At 48.4% G+C, this 24,910-nt stretch overlaps 1 protein-coding gene across 3 annotated transcripts in view; it reads right to left on the bottom strand.

The window, feature by feature from the left end:
- Window positions 1-24,910, bottom strand: part of ctnna2 (catenin (cadherin-associated protein), alpha 2) — a 285,740-nt gene that overhangs the window by 214,584 nt on the left and 46,246 nt on the right. For all 3 annotated transcript variants that reach the window (XR_014740965.1, XM_084687324.1, XM_084687323.1), the window contains exons 3-6: window positions 21,489-21,684; window positions 17,396-17,562; window positions 15,749-15,868; window positions 13,655-13,921 (exon numbers count right to left, since the gene is read on the bottom strand). Coding sequence is in view for 2 of the 3 variants with exons in the window: in XM_084687324.1 (XP_084543450.1) it covers window positions 13,655-13,921; window positions 15,749-15,868; window positions 17,396-17,562; window positions 21,489-21,684 (750 nt within the window). In the remaining variant the exon portion in view is untranslated. The remainder of the gene's footprint in view (window positions 1-13,654; window positions 13,922-15,748; window positions 15,869-17,395; window positions 17,563-21,488; window positions 21,685-24,910) is intronic.

Here is a 24,910-nt window from a genome sequence, read left to right as displayed (position 1 = left end):
CAGCTGCTCTCTCTCGCTCTCTCAGCTGCTCTCGCTCGCTCTCTCAGCTGCTCTCGCTCGCTCTCTCAGCTGCTCTCGCTCGCTCTCTCAGCTGCTCTCGCTCGCTCTCTCAGCTGCTCGCTCGCTCTCTCAGCTGCTCTCTCAGCTGCTCTCTCAGCTGCTCTCTCAGCTGCTCTCTCAGCTGCTCTCTCAGCTGCTCTCTCAGCTGCTCTCTCAGCTGCTCTCTCAGCTGCTCTCTCAGCTGCTCTCTCAGCTGCTCTCTCAGCTGCTCTCTCAGCTGCTCTCTCAGCTGCTCTCTCAGCTGCTCTCTCTCTCTCTCTCTCTCTCTCTCTCTCTCTCTCTCTCTCTCTCTCTCTCTCTCTCTCTCTCTCTCTCTCTCTCTCTCTCTCTCTCTCTCTCTCTCTCTCTCTCTCTCTCTCTCTCTCTCTCTCTCTCTCTCTCTCTCTCTCTCTCTCTCTCTCTCTCTCTCTCTCTCTCTCTCTCTCTCTCTCTCTCTCTCTCTCTCTCTCTCTCTCTCTCTCTCTCTCTCTCTCTCTCTCTCTCTCTCTCTCTCTCTCTCTCTCTCTCTCTCTCTCTCTCTCTCTCTCTCCCCTCTCATCTCTCAGTGCATGCAAGCAATAAGACTGATAACATGTGAGTGTGATACGTGATAATCAGGCCCGTTACAAAGTCCCCCCAGCCCCAGGGGGCGGCAGGTGGCCGGCCACTCGCTCCCCCAGCATGTCTGCCCCTCTCTGGGACGTCGACGCTGGCATTCACCCCTCCGCCCCACAGCTGTGGTGGGCTCCAGCCTCATGAGAGGGACATGATCTGGTCGAGCCATGCTCGCGCGCCAGTGAAACGAACTGCAAATTGTACAGCTGCTTTAGTCAAGACTTCATTTTAGCACTGATAGGGAGACAGAGAGAGCGAGAGAATACGGAAGAAAAGGGGGAGAGAGAGGAACAGACAGAGGGATACGGAGAGAAATGAACCATGCATGCAGCTGGGTAAAGCCTTACACTGAGCCAGATCCACTGTGAGCCCAGCAGAGCTGGTTGGGCAGGGTTTGCTCTGTTTGTTGAGAGGAAGATTGTGTGTTTGTGTGTTTGTGTGTGTGGGGATGGGGCGGAGGGGGTCTGGGGGTGTTCTTGATTGCGACACAGGGGCGATGATGAGTACACAGCGGGAGGTGGATGTCTGGAGGTGAATCCAGTACGCCTGCTCCAGACGCAGGAAGCCCACAGTGTGGCGGCAAACCGCTCCAGGATCAAAGTGGAGGCTTAGAGGATGGGGGATCTCAGGGGGACCAGACACCTGCAACCTCCCCACCTGGGACCAGGGAGCCAGCTGCCTTGGCTGGGGAGAGGAGAGGAGGGAGGAGGCCTGCCTGTACATACTCCTCCATCACCACAGGGGGGGGGGGAAGAGAGAGAGAGAGAGAGAGAGAGAGAGAGAGAGAGAGAGAGAGAGAGAGAGAGAGAGATGGATGGATGGAGACAGAGAGGGAAGGAGACAGAGAGAGCAACCACTATACAGAGGGTGGGAGGGTGGGGTAATTATCCCTATCCCCACTTGCCCCTCCCTATTTATCCCCTTCATTACTGCTTGTTTATTGCCGCCACCGAGAAAGAAGGAAAATAATTAGTGATTACAGGGGTACCAACATATAATTAATTTCAGATTTATGCCCCATCTCTGTGTGTACTGTATGTGTGTGTGTGTGTGTGTGTCTGTGTGTGTGTGTGTGTGTCTGTGTGTGTGATGTGAGGAGGACAGGAGACTGAAGAATGAGAATGAGCAAGAGTGAGAATCATCTTATTAATTATTCACACGGTGGCTTTAGTGGCCTATCTCTAGAGTGGCACGGTGGTACTTTGTCAACCTAAACTCCAGTCGCACATAGACACACCACACACACACACACATACACGACAACACACGCACACACAACAACTGGGCTCTAATGAAGATTAAGACCACTCACCGCCACCAGCTCCGCCCACAGACTGGCAGCAGCAGCAGCAGCCACGGTGGGGCGGGAGAGGGGAGGGGGTTATCATCCAGCTTGCGAGTGCAGTTCACTAACAAAGGGACGGGTTGGATGAGGAGGAAGGATGAGGGTTGGATGATGGGGGGTAAGCACGGGGAGTTGCCATGGCAAAGGGGTTATTACAACTGTTTCTAGTCTCCCCCAGTGCTGGTGTGTCTCTGGAGCCAGTAGAAGGCATGGTAACCATGTTTGTGCTGATGCTGCCACTCAGGTAAAGATGTTACTCCTCCACTGATAGCTGCAGTGAGGCAATGAGTGTGTGCAGGGTTAGGAGTGCTCTCAGGGGAGGTGGAAGAGGCCCTCAGCTGTCGACTGGGTTAACAACAGCAGGCCTCACCCATCTTCACGCATTTGAAGAAACAGGTTTTTTCCTCCATCATGTTTCAATCATACAGTGGGGAACGTGCTGCCGACAGACTGTGTGCTAACACACCTGCATGCACACACACACTTACACACACCTGCCTCACAGGGGTGTACAGAAGCCTCAAAGTTGAACTTTGTCATTGAAAGCCATGTGTGCGTGCCAGGTCCAGTCACCTTTCAATATGAATGGAGTTTTACATTCAATTTTCGGGCCTTTTCAAATAATATTGCAAAAGGTAGATTTGTATGTATTAGGTACCATTTCCCCCTTGGTACAAGAGCAAGTATAGTAGACACATTCTCCTGCACACACACACACACACACAGTGAATCAAGTCAGTGAATTTGATGCTCACGTCTGCTATTCCTACATAATGGCCACGAGTGTCTTTATCAAACGCAATTTGTTTAAGGAAGGTCTTCTCAGCAAGGTGCCGTCCAGTGAGGAAGGTCTTCTCAGCAAGGTGCCGTCCAGTGAGGAAGGTCTTCTCAGCAAGGTGCCGTCCAGTGAGGAAGGTCTTCTCAGCAAGGTGCCGTCCAGTGAGGAAGGTCTTCTCAGCAAGGTGCCGTCCAGTGAGGAAGGTCTTCTCAGCACACAACTACGGACACGTGTTCAGATGGATCCCAAGTGTCATTTTAAACTTTCACTTAATATTTTTAGTATTTTGTAAATTTTCTCTGATGCTATGGAAGTTCAGATAAATTATATTGTTGCTACATCCTTTCCAGAGTCAGCAAATTAATTCTGGCTGGCCAGGCTGACTGTCCTGATACCAGCTTCTGCTAATCACTCGACAGCCCCAAAACTATGTTGGGTGAATGTTAAGCAGTGCCTGACAAATTATCCCTTACCTTGGTAATTATTTAACATGCATACTTTAATCTGGAGCCATAAAATGTATGTTCTGAATATTCAGTACCTCTTAGGGAGACAAGGTACGACTGGTGTGTCAGAATTTGAGAAGTCCCACACAAATCAAGTGGGCGCTTTCACCCGAGTGAGGAAGTCACGTGTTAGCTCTAAATCACAGGGATTTGTCAATCATGTGGGGATATTGGAATGATGCAACGACGATAAGAGCCTTGGATAGCTTGAGCTCCGTAGCTGTTCAGATCCTCAAAAGGATACGCAGGTTGTTCATGACAGAAGATTGCTAAGCACAGGTAAGGGACTTACCTCCCACAGGGAGGGACGCACAACATAAGAGACTGTGTGAGACAGGGAGAGAGAGGCTGGGCAGGAGAGAGAAAGAGCGTGTGAAGAGGAGACAGGCGGACATCCACCCCAGTTGAAGGCCATTGAGTAAAGAACCGAGACACGGGCACCATTTTAAAAGAATCCCAGGAACATACCCTGGAGGAACACATGGAGGAACACTCCTACTGGAGCTGAAGGACAGGGAGCACATGGAGGAACACTCCTACTGGAGCTGAAGGACAGGGAGCGCATGGAGGAACACTCCTACTGGAGCTGAAGGATAAGGAGCACATGGAGGAACACTCCTACTGGAGCTGAAGGATAGGGAGCACATGGAGGAACACTCCTACTGGAGCTGAAGGACAGGGAGCACATGGAGGAACACTCCTACTGGAGCTGAAGGACAGGGAGCACATGGAGGAACACTCCTACTGGAGCTGAAGGATAGGGAGCACATGGAGGAACACTCCTACTGGAGCTGAAGGATAAGGAGCACATGGAGGAACACTCCTACTGGAGCTGAAGGACAGGGAGCGCATGGAGGAACACTCCTACTGGAGCTGAAGGATAAGGAGCACATGGAGGAACACTCCTACTGGAGCTGAAGGATAAGGAGCACATGGAGGAACAGTCCTACTGGAGCTGAAGGATAAGGAGCACATTGAGGAACACTCCTACTGGAGCTGAAGGACAGGGAGCGCATGGAGAGAGTCCCACATCAAGCAGCGTCTGTATAAGTGCAGAGCTTTTAGAAGGGCTCTGTCAGACAGCTCTCAGAACACAGTCCTGAGAGACTGGAGGCACTGACTTGGCGCACTGTAGCTTCTCCAAGCACAGACGTCACTAGGATGTCACTGGGTAGGTAACAGATCCCCCCCACCACCAAAAAAAAATGGGAGGGAGGGAGAGGCTGCCAGTTCACTTGGCAATGGTAGAGAGACAGAGAGCGAGAGCAAGAGAGAGGGAGGAGAGGAAGAGAGGGGGTGTAGAGGAAAGACAATCATTTGTATTTAAGCTTTTAAATTGCCGGCCGAAAAAGAACAGGGGAAAAGGGGAGGACCAAAGAAACGTGCCGTCCACACTGTCTGACGTCACTTTGCAGAGGCAGGGAGAGGGAGAGGTCAGCCAGCATGCAAAACCAGCGTTTGCTCCCACGCCGTGGGCGCCTTAATGGGCTCCATTACCAGATCAGAGAGACGAGAGTAAGGATAAGGAGGACACACTGAGCAGATGAGGATAGAGGAATGAGGGGGGAGCAGACAAGGTCAGGATGGTTTTAGAGAGCATATTTTGAGAGAGACAGAGAGAGAGAGGGAGGAAGGGGGACAGAGAGAGACAGAGAGAGAGAGAGAAGAGAGAGAGAGGGGGGGGGGAGGGAGGGATATGGAGGGAGAGATATGGAGGGCGGTGACTGTGACTGTATACTTCCCCACAGCCGGTTTGTGTGACTGTGTAAAAGAGGACAGTGTGTATGAATGCCGGCTGAAAGAAAGGTCAGATATCCGGCATGTATACACCGTCACAGAAGGTGTCTGAAGGCCCAGCCTGGAGATAGACGCTGCCTGGCTTCACTCTGGCTGCCTATCTGAGGTTTGATGCTCTGTCACGGCGGGGTGCTTTCATTCCATTTATGTCCGGGGGAAGCAGGGTGTTTTGCATCTCACTAGCGCTACGACTTTGCTGGAAGGAGCTTAGCCTAGCGGCACGGGGAGAGAAATCAGCGGTGGAGCTTCTAATCTTTTTGTTTGGTTTTGTCTCAAATCCCTGGAGAGAGAGCGTGGCCAGATATATCCCTGTCCACTGGAGCTAGCTAGCTACCTCTGCCATGTGTGTGTGTGTGTGTGTAGGCAGGGAATTTGATGTGGTCATCAAAACTTTTTTCAAAGTTTCCTTTGGAAGAGTGGCCAACATGATCTATCAGATTTGTCCTAAGCACTCACACTCCACTCTCTCTACCCCACATCTCTCTCTCCTCCTCATTCTCTCCCGTTTCCTCTCTCTCCCGTCATCTCTCTTGCTTTCTCTCCCTCTCTTCGCCTGCCAAGCAGCTGATCTAGTAGGGCATTCTACTCTACCCCATAGGACTGTGTGTGTGCATACGTGTGTGTGTGTGTGGGTGTGTGTCTGTGTGTGTGGGGGGAGGTCGCAGTGTGAATGAGTGAGTGCTATATAATTATAAGCGATGCGATGGGTACAGTTGAGTGTGTGTGCTGGTGGAGCTATGTGGTGGGAGGTTTGATGTCCCCCCGAGCCTTCTGAGCTGACCTTGACTGGAGGGACTGATGAAGAAAGAGAAAGAGAAAGAGAGAGAGAGAGAGAGAGAGAGAGAGAGAGAGAGAGAGAGAGAGAGAGAGAGACAGAGGGAGAGAGAGACAGAGGGAGAGAGAGAGAGAGAGACAGAGACAGACAGAGGGAGAGACAGACAGAGGGAGAGAGAGACAGAGGGAGAGAGAGACAGAGGGAGAGAGAGAGACAGAGACAGAGAGAGAGAGAGAGAGAGAGAGAGAGAGAGAGAGAGAGAGAGAGAGAGAGAGAGAGAGAGAGAGAGAGAGAGAGAGAGAGAGAGAGAGAGAGAGAGAGAGAGAGAGAGAGAGAGAGAGAGAGAGAGAGACACACAGCAGTTCCTCTCAGAGACAGACAAATACACACACATACACCTGTTCTTCTCAGAGAGACACACACTCAGAGCAGAAGCATTAACCAGGTACACGCCATGACATCAACACCTCTACAAATGTGTTTTTGTTTTGTTTTTTCGCTGACACAAGGAATACAGTCTGTTCTCACGAGAGTAAAGCTAGACAAAACTCCCTGAGCTCCATGCTGGAGCTTTTAGTGCATTCTGGGGCTCAGCATGCTCCTGCACCTAAACCAAGAGGGCCTCTTGAAGAGTACATCCACAGTCAGATGTCTGTCTAGCTGTCAGCTTCAAGAGCTCACCCACACAGCAAGGACACACAACACATGCACACCGGCCTTTGATGGAACTACAATCATTTGTTGTCCCTAGGTGGGAAACATCGCCCCCAAATGCCCCATCGTGGGAAAGAAGTGGAGAGCCCTGGAGCCAGATGATCTTGTGGCCTGGGCAGATCCATCACTAGAGGGCCACTATGGGGCGCTATAGATCCACAGCTATTGGCTGAGCCTCATGGATCCGGGCCTGTGGGACAGGGGAGCGATCACTATAGATTCCGCACACAGGTTAACGCTCCACTGTAGATCTGGTTTCCCTTCAGCTATCATTGTCGTCTTGTTTCTCTCCTCTCAGCACAAATACACAGGTCCTCATTAGGGCTTCATCTCTGCCTTGTAAACAGTCTCAGGTTGGAGAGAGGGCCAATTACTGCAACGTAATCAGCAACCAGTGAACTGCCATCTCTCTGGTTCATTACACATACAGGCCAGAGCCCTGTCTGAATAAACAAGCCTGTGTCAAACACATTGATCTGACAACTTGGACATTTTAAACAGTATCATTGACATGGTAGAAAGTACCGGTAGTTCGCTTTTTGTATTAGTGAGTAAAGAAATAGGACTGAGGTTTCGTGGCAGTGATTGATTATAGGTAGCGAGGCTTATAGCTTTCTCTATGTATCCCGTGCATGCTTTTTGCAAAGGCTACATTTTAGATGTCGGTGTGTATGCCGGAGAGACAGATACTGAGATAAAGATTAAGATATATAGTCCAAGAGCTTGAGAGAGAGAGAGAGAGGGGGGGGGGGGGGATATGGAGGGAGAGAGAGAGAGAGCCTCACTCCAGACATCACTATCCCTGTCTCTCTCCACAGCACATCTTCACAAGCAAATCAGGCAGCTTTCAGGTGAGCACAACTCCCACACGCACCAGCAGACATGCTACATGAGTCATCCCAGAAAAAAAAAAAACAGGGAGAGAGAGAGAGAGGAGAGAGAGAGGAGAGAGGAGAGAGGAGAGAGGAGAGAGGAGAGAGGAGAGAGGAGAGAGGAGAGAGGAGAGAGAGAGAGAGAGAGAGAGAGAGAGAGAGAGAGAGAGAGAGAGAGAGAGAGAGAGAGAGAGAGAGAGAGAGAGAGAGAGAGAGAGACAGTGAGGCCAGACGAGTACATAGATGGATGTACTAATTACCCAGAAACCCTATTCCTCTGGTAGGAATACATCTCCATGCATTAGAGCTGGACTCCTTTGCCACTGGCTTTGTTGGACTACAGTATCTCCAACCCCACAGCCCCCCCAGCCTCTAAAGCCTCACTCCAGCCACTAACAATCGCTCCAGTCCCACTGGCCTCTACACCCACTCCAGCCTCTACAGACTTTCCAACCTCACAGCCTCTCAACCCTTTCCAAGCTCTCTCCAGCCTCAGCCTCTCTAGTCTCTCCGGCCTCCACAGTTTCTCCTGCCTCAAGCCTCTCCGTGTCCACATAAAGCAAGGCGAAGGGCAGCGGCAGCCTGGCACCAGGCAGCTAGACCACAGCCCACTAAGTATGCAGCTCAGATACACACTGAAATACTGCTGCACTCTCTCTCTCGCTCAAGACAGAGAGGGAGGGGCATGGAGGGGGTGGAAGCGGTAGAGACACACACACACAGCACACACACTAGTCAGCACACACACAGCACATCCAGTGCAGGCGTGCCCACACTGTGGGGGGCCTATGAGCCTTGTCACTCCCCATGTCTGTGTGGGGATCTCTGGGTTCAGCCTCCTCATCATCCCCATGCTGGCGTGCATCTCGGCTCCCCGCAGCACCAGGGCTCCTTGTCAGGTATTAGCTCTAATGTGACACTCGTCTTTATGCCCCCTGACGCATTAACACAACGGCTTTGGTGTGGACTGCTCGTCAGTAATATGAGGAGCGACGGCGCCCTATGACACGAGTCTGTCGCCCCCCACCCCCGCCGCCTCTATCCTCTTTGAAGTGGCTGATGCTCCAGCTGGGTTGAGAGGCTGCCAGTCACGCTCTCACGGACCATGGGAATCCAGTTATGGTTGAGATGAACATGAGCCAAGCTGAGCAGGAGCGTGTGCTGTGTGACTGTCCACATGCACGCCTCGGACGAAGCCTCATCACAGATGCCAAGGTGCTCTGTGATACAGGCTGCACGAAGCCTCATCACAGATGCCAAGGTGCTCTGTGATACAGGCTGCACGAAGCCTCATCACAGATACTAAGGTGTTCTGTGATACAGGCTGCACGAAGCCTCATCACAGATGCTAAGGTGTTCTGTGATACAGGCTGCACGAAGCCTCATCACAGATGCTAAGGTGTTCTGTGATACAGGCTGCACGAAGCCTCATCATAGATGCTAAGGTGCTCTGTGATACAGGCTGCACGAAGCCTCATCACAGATGCCAAGGTGCTCTGTGATACAGGCTGCACGAAGCCTCATCACAGATACTAAGGTGTTCTGTGATACAGGCTGCACGAAGCCTCATCATAGATGCTAAGGTGCTCTGTGATACAGGCTGCACGAAGCCTCATCACAGATGCCAAGGTGCTCTGTGATACAGGCTGCACGAAGCCTCATCACAGATACTAAGGTGTTCTGTGATACAGGCTGCACGAAGCCTCATCATAGATGCTAAGGTGTTCTGTGATACAGGCTGCACAAAGCCTCATCATAGATGCTAAGGTGCTCTGTGATACAGGCTGCAGTCCGTGGAAGCAGAGATAGACACATGACAAACACATGATTTAGGCTCCAGCCCAGGTAAACCTTACCTCTGGACTGAGCTACAATACCACTACACGTTATTTCACATGTATTTACAGCTCTTGCAGCCATAACATAACCCCTAGGTGCATAATATATACTGTTCACACGTCATCAATACAAAATACACTTCATACAGTCATGTAAACCCTTCATCATGCGATAACAAAGCATATATAGGAAGAAGAAAAAACTGCCATTGAAACTACCCAACTGTGGCGCGCTCACTTAACATATAGGTACCCTGGAAATGCACCCTTTGTCTGACAGTACATGCAGGTAAGCTCCACTACAAAACAAACACTGCAGTAGATAAGTCGCAAACCGCACTCAGAAACAACTTCCATTGCTGGTAAATAAAATGATGATGGATGTGTTGTGAGTTTTCTGCTGATGACATTGATGGGTTTCGTTTAGCATGTGAAATGAGCTATGGCAATAGAATGTGTACAGCATATTTTACACATTTTATTCTTTTTACAGTGACTATGATCATCTCATTTTGAACACACCTATGTATTTATTTGATATAACTTTGTGTCTATTCTAAGTGTGTATTGGCTTGTCTTGGGCTGGATTGCTTCCCTAATAAATCCCAGGACAAAGAGGGGGGAAACGGCTCCTTCCATGTCAGACAGAGCATGGAGGGATCATACACTGTTTCTGTTGGCCTCACCTTGAGTGTGTGTGCTTGTGTGCTCGTGTGTGTGTGTATGTGTCTCTGTGTGTGTGTACAGGTTTTACTATTTACTATTTTTGTGGAAACCAAACGTGCCCACCAGTATAAGAAACAAAGGAAAAACAGAACAAATTGACATTTTCCTGGTCTTCACTTCAATTGCAAGTGTTATTTCTACTACGAGTCTACGAGTTTTGGGGAGGTTTAGGTTAAAGTTAGAGTGAGGAGTTAGTCACAGCACAATGTTGAATGGAAGAATATAACATCTTCAGTAGAATAGTACAACAACCTGGTCAGACTAAATAGCTCCCACCTACGCAGCTGTGTGTGTGTGTGCATGCGCATATTGTTGTACATATGTTTTGTGTAGAGCAAAAATAACCTGGAGGACAAACAAATTAAGAAAAAAACAAAAGAGAAAAAATTCAGAGCTTTCACAGGCTTCACCGTATGTGTGTGTGTGTGTGTGAAAAGAAAATGTAACATACTGTCCAGCATATTTAAACAGAGATATGTGTATGCAAGTGTGTGTGTGTGTGTGTGTGTGTGCATGTGTTTCTGTCCTTGTGGGCATCCGTGTGTTGTGCATGTTCACCAGCAGAACAGCAGACAGCGATCTCTCATCAAGCTGCTGAGGGCAGGTGGATGTGTGAAAGATGCACTGATAGCCCAGCCAACACGGGGAGGGGAGGGGACTGGGCAGTCTTCTTGTTGTGGGTACGTAGGTGTCCTACTGGATGAGGGGGTGCAAGGTCAGAGGTCAGGAGCTGCCAGCACACCTAAGTGTTGTACAGCAGGAGCAACAGACTCTATAGCCAGCACTCTGTGAGCACTTCCATGGACTGAACATGGCTATAAGACAGACAGCTAAAAGATCTTGTTAATGTTACTGAAACACACGAGATGTGAGCAGTATAGCTTTGAGCTAGAAGCTTTGAGCAAGAATATTTTTTTGTATCTCAGTTTCCAAGGAACTCTGAAAAAAAACTAAATTAATGAGGAGAAGAAAAAAAGATCCAAAAGCTGTAAAGTAATACAACACTGCCCCCTAGTGTTTAAAACGGATAAGGCCACAGGTGAGGGATGACATTCCCGAGCCACCATTTGGGCTGATGGATGTGACACGTACAGGATGCCGCACAAGCCTGAAGCTCACCTAGTCAGAGACAGTTTCCCACATCTGGGGAAGGGGGGCTATTTCCTCAGCTCGAATAGAAAGACAAATCTAATCTGGACTGTGGAAAAACTGAGTAAGGGAGGATGGCAATTATGTGGGTGGGGTGCGGTGTACAGACAAAGGCAATAGCAAATAAAAAAGGCAATCGTTTTGACCCAAACCCAATTATCCTAAAATGCTGACAGCCTGAAGCCTTCTTCAGTCTTCTCATATCAACTAGTGGAAGATAGTTGAAGTGGGAGGGCAGGGGGCATTTTCTGACAGAAAACAGAGTCCTTGTAGCTTGCAGTGCAGTGCGATTGCCTCTGAATTGATAAGCTGGCTCCTGCAGTAAAGTAGGGATGCTTCAAATTGAAGCTGGGAATATGTATAGATGTAATGCTGCATATCTGAGTATCCTCAGTCAACCTAAGATGGTGGACGGAGGGAGGGAGGGAGGGAGGGAGGGAGGGAGGGAGGGAGGGAGGGAGGGAGGGAGGGAGGGAGGGAGGGAGGGAGGGAGGGAGGGAGGGAGGGAGGGAGGGAGGGAGGGAGGGAGGGAGGGAGGGAGGGAGGGAGGGAGGGAGGGAGGGAGGGAGGGAGGGAGGGAGGGAGGGAGGGAGGGAGGGAGGGAGGGAGGGAGGGAGGGAGGGGAACAAGTTGAGGTCACCTCCCTCTTGTCTTATTCATGAGCTGCCCTTTTCGCTCTCTCTGTGGTGCCTAGCGCAGAGTGTTTAATATCCCCGGCAACCTCCGTGTCACTGGCTCTGCATGTTCCTAGCCTTTCCAGGTGCCTCCTATCTTTAATTTACAAATGTTATTTTTGGAGGTGGCAACATTTATAAAGGTTTTGTGTGTACGTTTACAGACTGTATACCAGGTGTTTGGGGTGGGGGAGGAGGGGTGGGGGACAGAAACATGCCACCTCAAACTTTCACAAAAGACCATTAAGAGGCTAAGCGTCAAACTGTAAACCACATAAGAGAATCCCAGATCGTTCATTGAGATGAATACAAGAGCCAACACCAACAGATCATATGGTATTGTGAGCTTGGGTCTCAATCTGGACTGGGAATGGACGTGTGTCTGCTTCTGTCTCTGTATGTCTGTCTGCAAGTGCGTGCATGTACATGTGTGTGTGCATGTGTGTGTGTGTGTGTGTGTGTGTGTGTGTGTGTGTGTGTGTGTGTGTGTGTATCTTCTCATTACTGTCCCTAGAGGCTAGGTCCAGCAGTGTGGGTTTCTGCCCGGCTGCAGGAATTAAACATGAGCTAGCAGCTCCAAGGAAACAGACAGGCCATCAGAAAAGGGCAAGATGTCTCACACTGTTTCCTGCCTACAGTCATCAAATAATCCAGCTCCTAGGCTCTGAAGGAAACAAAACTGTTTTAAATAAAGACAGCAATTACAATTCCTCTAGATAGATGATCCTGTATATTCTGTAATGACACAGAGTTGGAGTTCTGGGTATGGAAGAGTTGGCCTCAGCCAGCCAGCTGAATATTCATGAAGGAGGAAGAGGGGAAAGTCTGTGAGCTTCTTACTGCCCAACTCACCAGGGGAATACAACCATCTCACTAAGTCGAGTGGACACGTGGAGATGCAATGTATGTGTCCTGCCACATGGGGTCCCTGTTGTGCCACGTTTGAGAGCCCACCTTGAAAACGAACGGAAGTCTGTGGCCCTTTTCATTTACAGCCAGTGATGCTTTAATTCCCCTGGCTTTTGTGTTGGCATCCACTAGGGGGCAGTGTGGGGTCACATTTCTAAGCACTGGTAATACAAATTGTGTCTAAGACCAAAGCTTTGCTGCTTATGATAAAGACAGCAAGAGCAGGACAACCCCCTCGTGGTGGACACACCCCCTCGTGGTGGACACACCCCCTCGTGGTGGTCTACAAACAGGACACCAGCCATACACAGCATCTAACTGTTTGTTCATAGAGCTCCATCAATTAAACAGCATTTTCAGCGTCAAACTTCCAACAACCTCACGACAATAATAAACTTGTGAGAAAAAAAAAAAAACTGATGAACTTGCTGCTGCAAACAATTAGCAGCAACAACACAGCACCTTGGAAAATATAATCTGGATGTCTCATTTATTGTTTCTCCCATTTGTGCATAAATGAAATGGGGGACCAGTGGCTCTGGTAGTTCATGAAGAAAGGGACATCCTTAGTTTTTTCATACAATAATACATAAATGTATTCATTGTTATCCAGTGAAATTAAGGATTTATTATCAAGGGGGTTTAGCACTTTTCCAAGGCACTGTATCTATGTCACATTCTCATTGGGGGCTGAGCACCCCTAAAGGTCTGATCCTAGAATTGCCCCTGACCGGGACATCTGGGACATCTTTTTTTCCTATTTTCAGTCAAGTGAAGAGGAACATGATTGTGGTGCTCCTCAACCTCACCATACCAAGGAGATCTCCTCACATGTAAACCTGGCCAGGCCGAGTGCCCCGAGCACAACGCTTGACATGTGACCGGCAGACAGGAGGGGGCGGGGTCAGAGTACTCACGTCAAACTCGTTGAGGGCGGCGGCGAGCTCTCCGATGCCGGCGTGCCCGTGCTTCTCGTCGGTGGGCGAGGCGGCCTGGGCGGCGCTGGAGATGGCGCCGATGGCCTCCTGCACCTGCTTGAAGACGTAGTCGCGGTTGGCGCGAGTCGCCGCCACGTCGGGGTGGCGCAAGAAGGCCTGTGAGGCCGTGTAGAGCATGGTGGCGTTCTTCTTCAGGGCGCCACGCGCTGCCGCCATCTCGTCACGGCACTGGGGGTCTTTCAGCTCCTGGGGTAGAGAGACAGGAGGTGTCAAATGTAACTACATTGATATTGAACACCTTATTTTTATCTGTCATATTATAGTACAGTCGTATTATAGTACACTCATTATACTGAAGTGTAGCCAAGCCAGAGGAATAATATGATGTCTTGTCTTTGGGACATTTAGGTTTCGTAAGCTCCAGTGAGAGGGAAACACTTCACATTTTCTTTTTGAAAACTCTGAACATGTATTATTCACTGGTTGGCGCTGTAATGTTCGGGTGTGACTGAAGTAAGGAACCTCAGAAGCATTCCCAGGAAGCACAGAGTTAAGAACATGAAAATGCAAGTTTCCCAGAATTTGAGGAGACAAAAACACTCAAAGACAAAGTGAACTCACGTCCTCATTCTTAAAGGGAATCGTGGGTCAACTAGGGGACACAAAAATACAGTGGTAAAACATTTCTGTGTCAAATATATTTGAAAATAACTGGGGAAAATAGAACCTATATGAGACATGACACCAACAAATTGAATGCCAAATCAAAATGTATTTGTGTGAATATTGAACAAATTTCAAACATTACATCTTAGTGGCGGGCTGGTGACAAAAATAATTGGGGAGGACAGAAGAAAAAAAATACAATCTTAAATCTTCTGTCGGAATTTATGTGCCCTGCTTTTGTGTTGCCGATGTTCCAAAGGGCCTAACGGTACCCCTCGAACCTTCGTACTTTTAACACTTAAAGTCTAACGTTTTCACCTATTCAGTGTAGCCCAAAAACTAAAGGGATTCTTTAGTTTTAAATCCACAACATTTTCGGGAGGGTTAGTCATTCTGGAGGAGAAAAGTGCTTGCTCTCGCACACGCTGCTAGCTACTAGTAGCTGCTGCTACTGATGATGGCAACGCAAATTTAATACAGTAATTTAACATAAATACACATTTCTAAAACCAAGAAAAACATAAATATACTTCCTCAGTCTCCTGTAACACGAAATACCTCATTTGAATGTAATAATATTACTAAAATGCCCAACAATCAGTTCTCTGGCTCTCTGGATTGGCTGAACAGCATGTCAGTTCATACTACAGAAGCTTTGATTGGTCGGATAACGTTTGTATGCAATGCGGCCAGATGAGGCGCTCGGAGGCTCGCTGTCCTCCGGATTCAATTACAGACAGTGCTGTTGACTTAGGCCCTAGCGTAGACATTCTGTTCAATATTGTGTATACAAAAACAATTGGTGACATATATTTTGTATAGTTTTACCTCAAACTTTTAAAAAGTTTCACTTTTTTTTTATTTTATGAAATTTCACTGAGGATGATCCTCCACTTCCTCCCCTGACATAGTACTGTGTCTGCACAGACTACAAAGATTGGAAACAATGCTGTGCTTCTATAAACTACTGTAGGGAGTTTTAGTTACTTCTAAAAGAGACAGAGAGAGTGACAGAGACATAACAAAATAGACAGACAAGCACAGACAGATTGGGAAAGAGTGGAAAATCAATAACGAGACAGAGAGAGATGAAGAAACAGAGAGAAGGGGGGAGAGAGAGAGAGAGAGAGAGAGAGACAGAGAGAGAGACAGAGAGACAGAGAGAGAGAGAAGGGAGAGAGAGAGAGAGAGAGAGAGAGAGAGAGAGAAGGGAGAGAGAGAGAGAGAGAGAGAGAGAGAGAGAGAGAGAGAGAGAGAGAGAGACAGAGAGAGAGAGAGAGAGAGAGAGAGAGAGAGAGAGAGAGAGAGAGAGAGAGAGAGAGAGAGAGAGAGAGAGAGAGAGAAAAAAGAGAAAGAGAGATCTGGACAGACACATAGAGATATCTTGCAGCATGTCTTGTAGTGTACCTGCTGTCTGCGGGCTGCCACATAGTTGAGCTTCACCATCTCCTTGCCAAACTCCTTGAAGCGGTTGGCCAAGTCCTGCTCATTGGTGGCATTCTTCACTCCCTCAAGAGCCTCCTCAACCTGACACATACACACACACACGCACCACTTTTTATTAAAAGCTCTTAATTATTATTTAATTGACATACCGTACTTTCCATTGGACCTTTGGGTAGTAGTACATTTACTGCCACAAAAAATAGTAAATAATAAACCTAAATGACAAGCTCTGAAATTATAACAACACTTTGGCTGGAACCCAAAAAATATTGATTTAACTTCTTTGTAATTGCAACCAGATTGTAGGAAAATTGGACGTTAACCCAAGAGACTTTAAATCGGCCTGGTTTTGAACAGACTGCATCCCAGTGAATGTCTACTCTTAATTTAAACTACTTTTCTGTCTGGGTAATGAAACTGCAGAGAGTAATGGAAGTGAGTGAGGACGAAGGGAGAGATAACTTTTAAATGGCCTTTGATGGCTCGGGCTTAGACTCTGGCAAGAGCTAAGCTGCTCCCTGGACAGCCCCAAATAGGCTTGGGAGGGACTGTGGTGTGTGTGTTTGTGCGAGTGTGCATGCGCGTGTGTATATCCATAAAGTATGCAAGTGTGTTAGTGATGAACACAGTGGGTGTAGGAGTCCTGCCACAGTGCTCTATGGTACAAAGACACTAGTGTCTATTGTGCGGGGGTTCTCACTCTGTCTCTCTGTCTCTCTGTCTCTCTGTCTCTCTGTCTCTCTGTCTCTCTGTCTCTCTGTCTCTCTGTCTCTCTGTCTCTCTGTCTCTCTGTCTCTCTGTCTCTCTGTCTCTCTGTCTCTCTGTCTTCCTCTCTGTCTTCCTCTCTGTCTTCCTCTCTGTCTTCCTCTCTGTCTTCCTCTCTGTCTTCCTCTCTGTCTTCCTCTCTGTCTTCCTCTCTGTCTTCCTCTCTGTCTTCCTCTCTGTCTTCCTCTCTGTCTTCCTCTCTGTCTTCCTCTCTGTCTTCCTCTCTGTCTTCCTCTCTGTCTTCCTCTCTGTCTTCCTCTCTGTCTTCCTCTCTGTCTTCCTCTCTGTCTTCCTCTCTGTCTTCCTCTCTGTCTTCCTCTCTGTCTTCCTCTCTGTCTTCCTCTCTGTCTTCCTCTCTGTCTCTCTCTCTGTCTCTCTCTCTGTCTCTCTCTCTGTCTCTCTCTCTGTCTCTCTCCCTGTCTCTCTCTCTGTCTCTCTCTTTGTCTCTCTCTCTGTCTCTCTCTGTCTCTCTCTCTGTGTGTCTCTCCCTCTCTCTCCCTCTCCCCCTCTCTCTCCCTCCCTCTCCACCTCCCTCTCCACCTCCCTCTCCACCTCCCTCTCCACCTCCCTCTCCACCTCCCTCTCCACCTCCCTCTCCACCTCCCTCTCCACCTCCCTCTCCACCTCCCTCCCTCCCTCTCTCCCTCCCTGTGGGTTAGTTCAGATATGCAGGTGAGCTCAGTGAGGAGCAGGTCTTTTCCTAACATAAAAAGCACTTTAAAAAGAGTTTCCAATCTTGGTGTTCCAAAAGTGAGTATCACTCCAGATCACATGGGCATCGTTACAGTGATGCATCAATTGCTTTGTGTGTGTGTGTGTGTGTGTGTGTGAGATGGTACGTACAATCTTGAGGTGGGCCAGCAGCCTCATGACGTCGGCCATGTCGGCCAGGATCAGCAGACGGGTGACGGCAGAGAGCAGGGCGCGGGCCGCCCTCACCATGGTGCCACGCTTCACAGATGAGCACGGGTCGTCCGCAAACTCAGAGGACGCCACGCGCATCGTCTCCCCTGAGGGAGGGGGAGGGGGGGGAGAAGGGAGTGGGAGAGGGGGGAGAGGGGAGAGGGGGGAGTGAGAGAGGGGGGAGAGAAGGGATGGAAGAGAAGGGAGGGACAGTTGGAGCGTGCCTGTGCTGGTTTGTTTTCATATGAAGAGTGCAACAAACAAAGTCAAGAACCATACGGCATTGTGTGTGTGTGTGTGTGTGTGCACTGTAGATGAGTACACACACTGTTTTAGTACACCTTGTGTCCATCACATGTTATGTATATTTCATGTGTCCGCTATAGCTGTCTCATTCACTGCTGAACTGTGTCCATGTGTGTTGCGCTGCCCTGCATGGCTTCCGGCTCCAATCTTTGATCTCAAATGAAGCAGGGGGCACCATTTCATCCTTGTTCCATATGTGTATGTGCTTGTGTGTGTGTGACTCTGGGAAGGGGTGATTGCAGCCTCTTCTGCCAGAAGTGCCACAGGGGGGCCGGGGGTGTGTGTGTGTGTGTGGGCCGTAACCCTGGAAACCACCCAGAATCATGCCCGAGTGGGAACAAAGCTAAGCAAAGAGGAGACACGCGGTAACAAGAAGATCTTTCAAATACTTTCAGCGAATGATTGCTCTTTTCTGCTGCATATAAAACCAACCATAACCCCAACTAGCTGACAACCCAGGTAGATGCTGAAAATAGTTTTTAAGCACAGGATCCCAGCCAGGTAATCTTTGAATACCATTTGACATTGGTGTTCATGTGTACAGTACTGAAGTTACATCAGTAGTCTGCATCCATCTTTTGTCCGACACTGAGGACAGCCTGCATGTCCATGCCTAAGGAGAATGGGCTCCCTTGATTAAGAGCACTGAGGATCCCATGATGAAACGTCACACACACATGCATCCACAAGCTCTCATGTTTTATACATACACGCACACTCCAGTGAGAGTGACGGGGAAAGAGGAATGTAAAAAGATGTAAAGAGAATGACAGTTTGGGTTGGACGTGATTACTGAAGCCACTCTGCCCCCCCCCCCCCCCCCACTCCTCCGTTCCCCAGCAGTCTCAAATCAGCATCCATAATTTAATCAGGCAGAGATAACGGGCCAAAGACGCGTCGAGCCAGGCGGTGATTGAGATGAGATGATAGGCTAGAGAACCCGGCACTACTGATCCAATGACCTTTAGCTAAGAGGAGGCTTGATCGGCAAGCACGCCTTCATCTAACTCTCTCCTCTGAACGACGCCCCGGTTCAATATGCTCGCTTGCCGTCCGTCCGTCTGTATGTCTCCCGCACCAAAGCTATTATCAAGGCCTAATTGTGAGGATGTCAGGGTGATTTTCAGGGGAGTGATTTGAGAAGGAGGGTGGCTGTTAAGATTCAAGGCGTGATAAAACAGGGCGTGAGGGGCGTCCTTTAGAAGGTGTGTGTGAGCGCCAAAGGTTGCACGGTGAGACTCACTCTCACCACATAGGACTCTGTAGAGAACACACAGCTTTACTGCTCTGGTGCTCCAGTGCAGACGAACCAAAATAGACATGAACACATCAGCAAATTCATACCAACAAGCACACACACACACAGCGACATGAACACACTAACACTCCTTTGCTAACACACACACACACTAGCATGCACGCAAACACAGCATGCTTCCTGATGCATTAGCCTCCATTAGAAGCTGGCTTCTTCTCCATTCCCGTACACAGAGCCATATTCACCTGTTATCCACTTATAGTCAACCTATCATAATGGAGACAGTGGGGGAGAGAGGTCACAGGTGAGTGTGTCAATGCTGTGTCAGCCAGCCTCTGTACCTCTCCACCTCTGTCTCCCTCCTATCTCTATATCTCCCTCTCACCCTCCCTCTTGCTCATGTATCTCTCTCTCTCTCTTTCTATTTCTCTCTCTATATTTCTTAGCTCAGTGCTAAAGCGCTTTTGCATCATCATATTAATGGGCCTGAATAGGATGTGTGGTTGTGAAGATTTTCGTTCCCTGCTCTATCCTGGCGTTGTGGGGTCCGCTGTCCTTCGGTTCAAGGTCAGCTGGCTGTGAGCAGAGGGTGCTGCAGTGGAGGGGGTGGGGCTGCTGGTTGTTGATTGATCTCTCCTCTCATGAGGAGAGAGTGGGGACATTAACAGCGAAAGGTCGAACAAACAGGCGTGCACTGACATAAATGAAATCCCGGGCAAACCAAACAAAGATAAAATGCTCAGAAACTACAACAACAACAACAACAACAAAAAAAGAGTCATCAAACTCTACTTTCTGAGGCGCAGGGTTACGAATCAGGAAGATCGGTGCCGTGACCCAATTGCAGAAGGTCCTAATTTACCGGCCTACCCCCCCAGACTGCGTTGGGACATGAAAGAGACTAGCCTCCAGGCCAGCCGAAGCTGCAGCATTGGGTGACCAGGGGTAAACATCCCAGGAACGTTAGCTTGCCACAGCCACAGGCCCCTGGAGACTTCGGCCTTCTGGGTAATGGGTATCAATCAGGAGACCGAAGCGCTCTCATCCACTCTTCCGGGACTGACCTGGTTCACTCTCTGCTTCCAATCCACTCTAGAGAGGCTTGGCTTTCCATTACTCTGGCCTGCCCAGTGCTTAGCCACCATTAAATGAGATTGAGGCTTGGGAGGGGTAAAAATGAGGAGGAAGTGAGTTATGTGTCAAAAGTGGACTCAGAAACCCTGTTTCTGTTGACTTAAAAACAGGTGTTAGGGGTATTTGGGTTTTCGAGGGACATTCTGAAATACTGGTCACACAGTAGTCGGTAACATGAACCTTCCTGGTCCCAGCCTAGGCACAACAGAGCAGTCTCTGCAGGGTAACTGAACCCAAGGCTGCAGAGAGGCAGACGGCTGCAGATGAGTCCTGCGGCTTTGTGTTTGGGTTATACTGTCTGCTGGAGAAGGAGAAACGACCCAGACATTCATCTGTTTGGACCTAATTACCTCATCACTGAGTCCTGATTGCTGCTCTGCTATTTGCTGAGCCGTGCTCACAGAGGTTATTTTTTGAATTGCGTTAACCCCTCGGCTTCAATCACAATTCTGTCTAATTCCTGTTGATTGCCTCGACGGTCAGGTGGAGGTCAGGTGAGTAATGGAGTAGTTCTGAGCAGTGCAGTTTCAACAGACCTCCATCCGTAGCCATGGACTACCTGCTGTGCCTAACAAGATGTCTATTAAGTCTGCCTGGGGGGGGCAGTATTGAGTTGCTATCACCTGAGGGTCACCCATCTGAACGATGCCTGGAGTGCTACAACATTGCTATCACTTAAGAGACTAAGACAAGGAAATGTGAGGAAACATGTAGGAAAAGTGAAACTTGTGTCCAGTGTGCCTTGATGTTAAAACCACAACTGCACTCCACTGTAATCTCTGCAGCCCATTTGCTTTCCCGTTGGGAGAGGTTCATTATAATACAAATAGGAGCAAATGTTGAACATTTAGTAAGGAAGCTGCCTCCGCAGACATCAAACAACTCATTAAAATATAAAAGGCTCCCAAACGTGCTCCAAGATAGACACAAAACAAATATGCCTGTTGTCTCTAAGAAACATAGGTTTACAGTCAGATTAAACATTCCCTTATTCTAGACTCAGAAAAAAAGATGCTCATATACAGCAAAGAGGTTTTGAATGAAAAGGAGGGAGGAGCAGAAAAGAGGAGTAGAGATTTTTTTAGTCAAGCTTTCTGCCAATGTTGGAGCCCACCGTGACACCTGGCATTACCAGTACAGCAGGAGCTGTTTGTGTGCATGAGTGTGTGAGTACTGTACGGTGTCTGTGTGCAGCACAGTATATGTGTGTGTGTGTGTGTGTGTGTGTGTATCATTGTACAATTAGCAGGAGTCTCTATATGTCCCGTCCACATCTCAACAGGTAGGCAGCAGGCCCCTCTCACAAACAAAACTCGGACCTCGACCGTTCCTCACCCTGCTTGCGGACGTCCTCCACGGCGGCGACAAGCTCCTCCTTCAGGTCCTGGCTGTCCTTGGCGATCTGCTCGCCCTTCTCCAGGAAGTTCTGAGTGGCCTGCTCCACAGACACAGCCAGCACGTGGGCCTTCTTGGAGCGCCCCTTCTTCTTACTGGACGGACCCTTGTTGCTGGTGTTCACCAGGGTGGTCACCTGGAGCGAGAGAGAGAGAGAGACAGAGAGAGAGAGAGAGAGAGAGAGAGAGAGAGAGAGCGCGCGAGAGAGAGCGCGAGAGAGAGAGAGAGAGAGAGTGAGAAAGAGAGAGAGAGAGAGAGAGCACGCGAGAGAACGCGAGAGAGAGAGAGAGAGAGAGAGAGAGAGAGAGAGAGAGAGAGAGAGAGAGAGAGAGAGAGTGAGAAAGAGAGAGAGAGAGAGAGAGAGAGAGAGAGAGAGAGAGAGAGCACGCGAGAGAGCGCGAGAGAGAGAGAGAGAGCACGCGAGAGAGAGCGAGAGAGAGAGCGAGAGAGAGCGAGAGAGAGAGAGAGAGAGAGAGGAGGTTAGGTGATGGATAGGATGTGGACAGAATAGGAAGAGACATGCACATTTGCATAGAGGCCATGCAGTGGCCCCCACAAATATCAGATTGTATCTATAATCTTGTTTCACAATACCAGCCTTCCTAAATGTCACTGGTGTAACTGGAGCATGCACAAATGTTTTCTGCCTCAAACAGGCACTGCCTCAGGGAAGCAGGGAACCTTTATTAACTATAGCTGCATTATACATCAATATACCAGTCCTGACCATGACAGAGATGGAAGACAAAAACATGGTGATTTTTCATAAATTCCCTATTTACTGTATATCCCAGGCAAATTAAATACAGTGTCTGAAAGTCGCTTCATCATGCGCAATGCTAAATCAAATGTAGAGAGCATTCCAGAACAGGAAGCACACACCAAAGTGTGGCAGGCTTACAGAACTAAGAAATTCTAAAACTCCAAGCACCACCACTCTCAAGGAGAGAAGTTTACCAAGAGAGTAATTAACTGAATCTGGGTGGAGGGGAGCGCTACATTTAAATTACTGAGCAGCACTGAGCCTGAACCGGGTGGAGCCTCTGAAGAGTTGATGAGACTAATTGGTGCTTCCCCGCCAAATGAATCATTAGGCTTCATTAAAGAAGTAACTGGTAATTCCATTGTCTGTTGATAAATGAAGGCAAAGCCCAGCAGGGATGACACATGCGTGTGTGTCTGTGTGTGTGTGGGTGTGTGTGTGTGTGTGTGTTTGTGGGACCCTGTGGGGCAATAGAGGAGGAAACTCATTGCTCTATCAGCATTAAGGAGACGTCTGAATCCGTCGAGGGGGTGACACACACTTGACATCCCTACTGTCGAAACACATGATAATATTATTAGTGTGTGCTAGCGTCTGTGTGTACATGTGGGTGCTTGTTCTCATTATCAAGCCTCATTAATAGACCACATGTTACGTCTACACATGGGGAACCGTGTGTTTTAACGACTAGGCTTTGACACTTTGAAATGCTGCTTGCCTGTGAGTGCCTTGAAGTGTTCCACCTCTGGCGTACAAATAGATGTGCAGGAGTGGAAAGTTCATTTTGAAATAGGAAAGCCATTATTATTTTATGGCAGCCTAATTAAAGAGTGGGATTTTTTTTCCAAGGCTGATGTGCCCAGACTGGGGAGCCGTCTCAGAGCAAACTGCTCTGTACAGAAGAGTGAAGGCAGATTGAAATGGATGGATGAGCACACAGACACACACATGCATGTGCCTGTGCACAAGCACTTCCGCACTTCTTTCTGTCCGTCTGTCTGTCTGTCTGTTTCTGTCGTAGGTTGGTAGTGCTTAATTTCTTATGGATTGCTTGCTTAGACTCAGCATGTGCCTGAAAGACCAGTAAAAACACTAGAGAAAGCATGATGCTATGTATTTTAAAGAGGAACATAAATAACTTGCAGAAAGAGTCCTCTATCTTACTCTGGCTTTCCTCTGAGCAGTTTCAAGTGGTGATTCCACAGTCATAAATCTGGGACGGTTTTATTGTGCGTCGGCAGGAAACCTTACCAAAGTCAATATTAGAAGGCAATCTGCTAATTCTCTGAAGCCAATGGACATGTTGAAGATTAGTGTCTATCTGTTGTGCCTTCCTTCCCTCACATTGTCCTCATAAGCAAATACCACATGTTAAAGGGTTTGTGTTCAACCACAGGTACTGGCTGGCATGAGTCGGTATACAGGGAGACACTCCTGCCCCCACCTCTCATATTCTAGTCTGGAGCTGCTGCATGGTCTTTGCTTGTCATGGGTTGATAAGGTTCAAGCTAAGGTGAGATTGGTTGTTGGCTATGAAAGGCAGTGTGAAGCAGCGTTCTCGAGATTCTTCATTTACATTTAGTCATTCAGCAGAAGCTCTTATTTACAATAATCATGATAGAGTAGGTAAAATACATATTTAAAACCTTCATTTTGGGAGGTTTTTGCCTTGTAATTTATTAAATTAATTTGCAATGTTATTAAATATCCATTTCATTTAACTTTACTTTCAGCATTATTGCTCTGATTTCACTCAGTCAAATAACTGCAATTCCATCATATTTGAACAGACTGTCCAGTCTGTCCCTTCTGTTCCTTTAGATCTAGGGACATAGTGTTGGTTGTTTGGTCAACATAAATCCCCTACATGTCAGTACGTCATCCTAAGATCAGCCTTCCACCAAATCCCTCTATTGAGACCTATTTGCATTAGAAGCATCACCTGTGCTCATTGACTCTATATATTACTTTGAACATTTTCTCGGTTCAAGCGTTTTTTAGGGTTACATTCTTATTCTGACCCATGCCTGTTTTCTTGACCCTTATTTTTGCCTGTCGATTTCTGGATTCTGTAATTGGTTTTGATATCTGACTGCCTGCCGTGTTTGTACCTGTTTACTCAGAGGAGTTCTTTAATCATGGCTTTTCCACTGTGCCCTGGACTGCGACTGAGTCTCTCCTGCTCTGTACATGACAGATTTGTTTGATCCGTGTTCATTTGATCCATGTATGCACAGTTGATTACGTATTCACTCGTACGAGCGTGTGATCTAGAACGCAACTGAACCAACTTTACACGGTGCTGTGCATGGCGTTCTCCTCGGGGAGTAGTGGTCGGAACTTGTCGGACGTTCTGCCGCGATGAGCTGAGGAGACGATGTATTTCATAGAGCTGTAAAACCCTCTCTGCGCCAACCGGGACCATGGCACATGTTTCTGTCCTCATCCACAATTAAACACAGCCTGTTTCAAGAGCGCGCTTGCGATTATGTCAAAGAGTTGCCACACCGTCGCTCGCACGCACGACATTTCAAATATACATCCAGGCCTGCTTCAAACGTACGTGTGAAAAGTCCTCCTCCGGTGGTACACTGAGACA

This window comes from Hypomesus nipponensis, chromosome 22, assembly GCF_054491055.1.
Source record: "Hypomesus nipponensis isolate SF chromosome 22, ASM5449105v1, whole genome shotgun sequence".
In the NCBI taxonomy this organism is placed as follows: domain Eukaryota; kingdom Metazoa; phylum Chordata; class Actinopteri; order Osmeriformes; family Osmeridae; genus Hypomesus; species Hypomesus nipponensis.
This window is presented reverse-complemented; position numbering and strand designations above follow the sequence as displayed.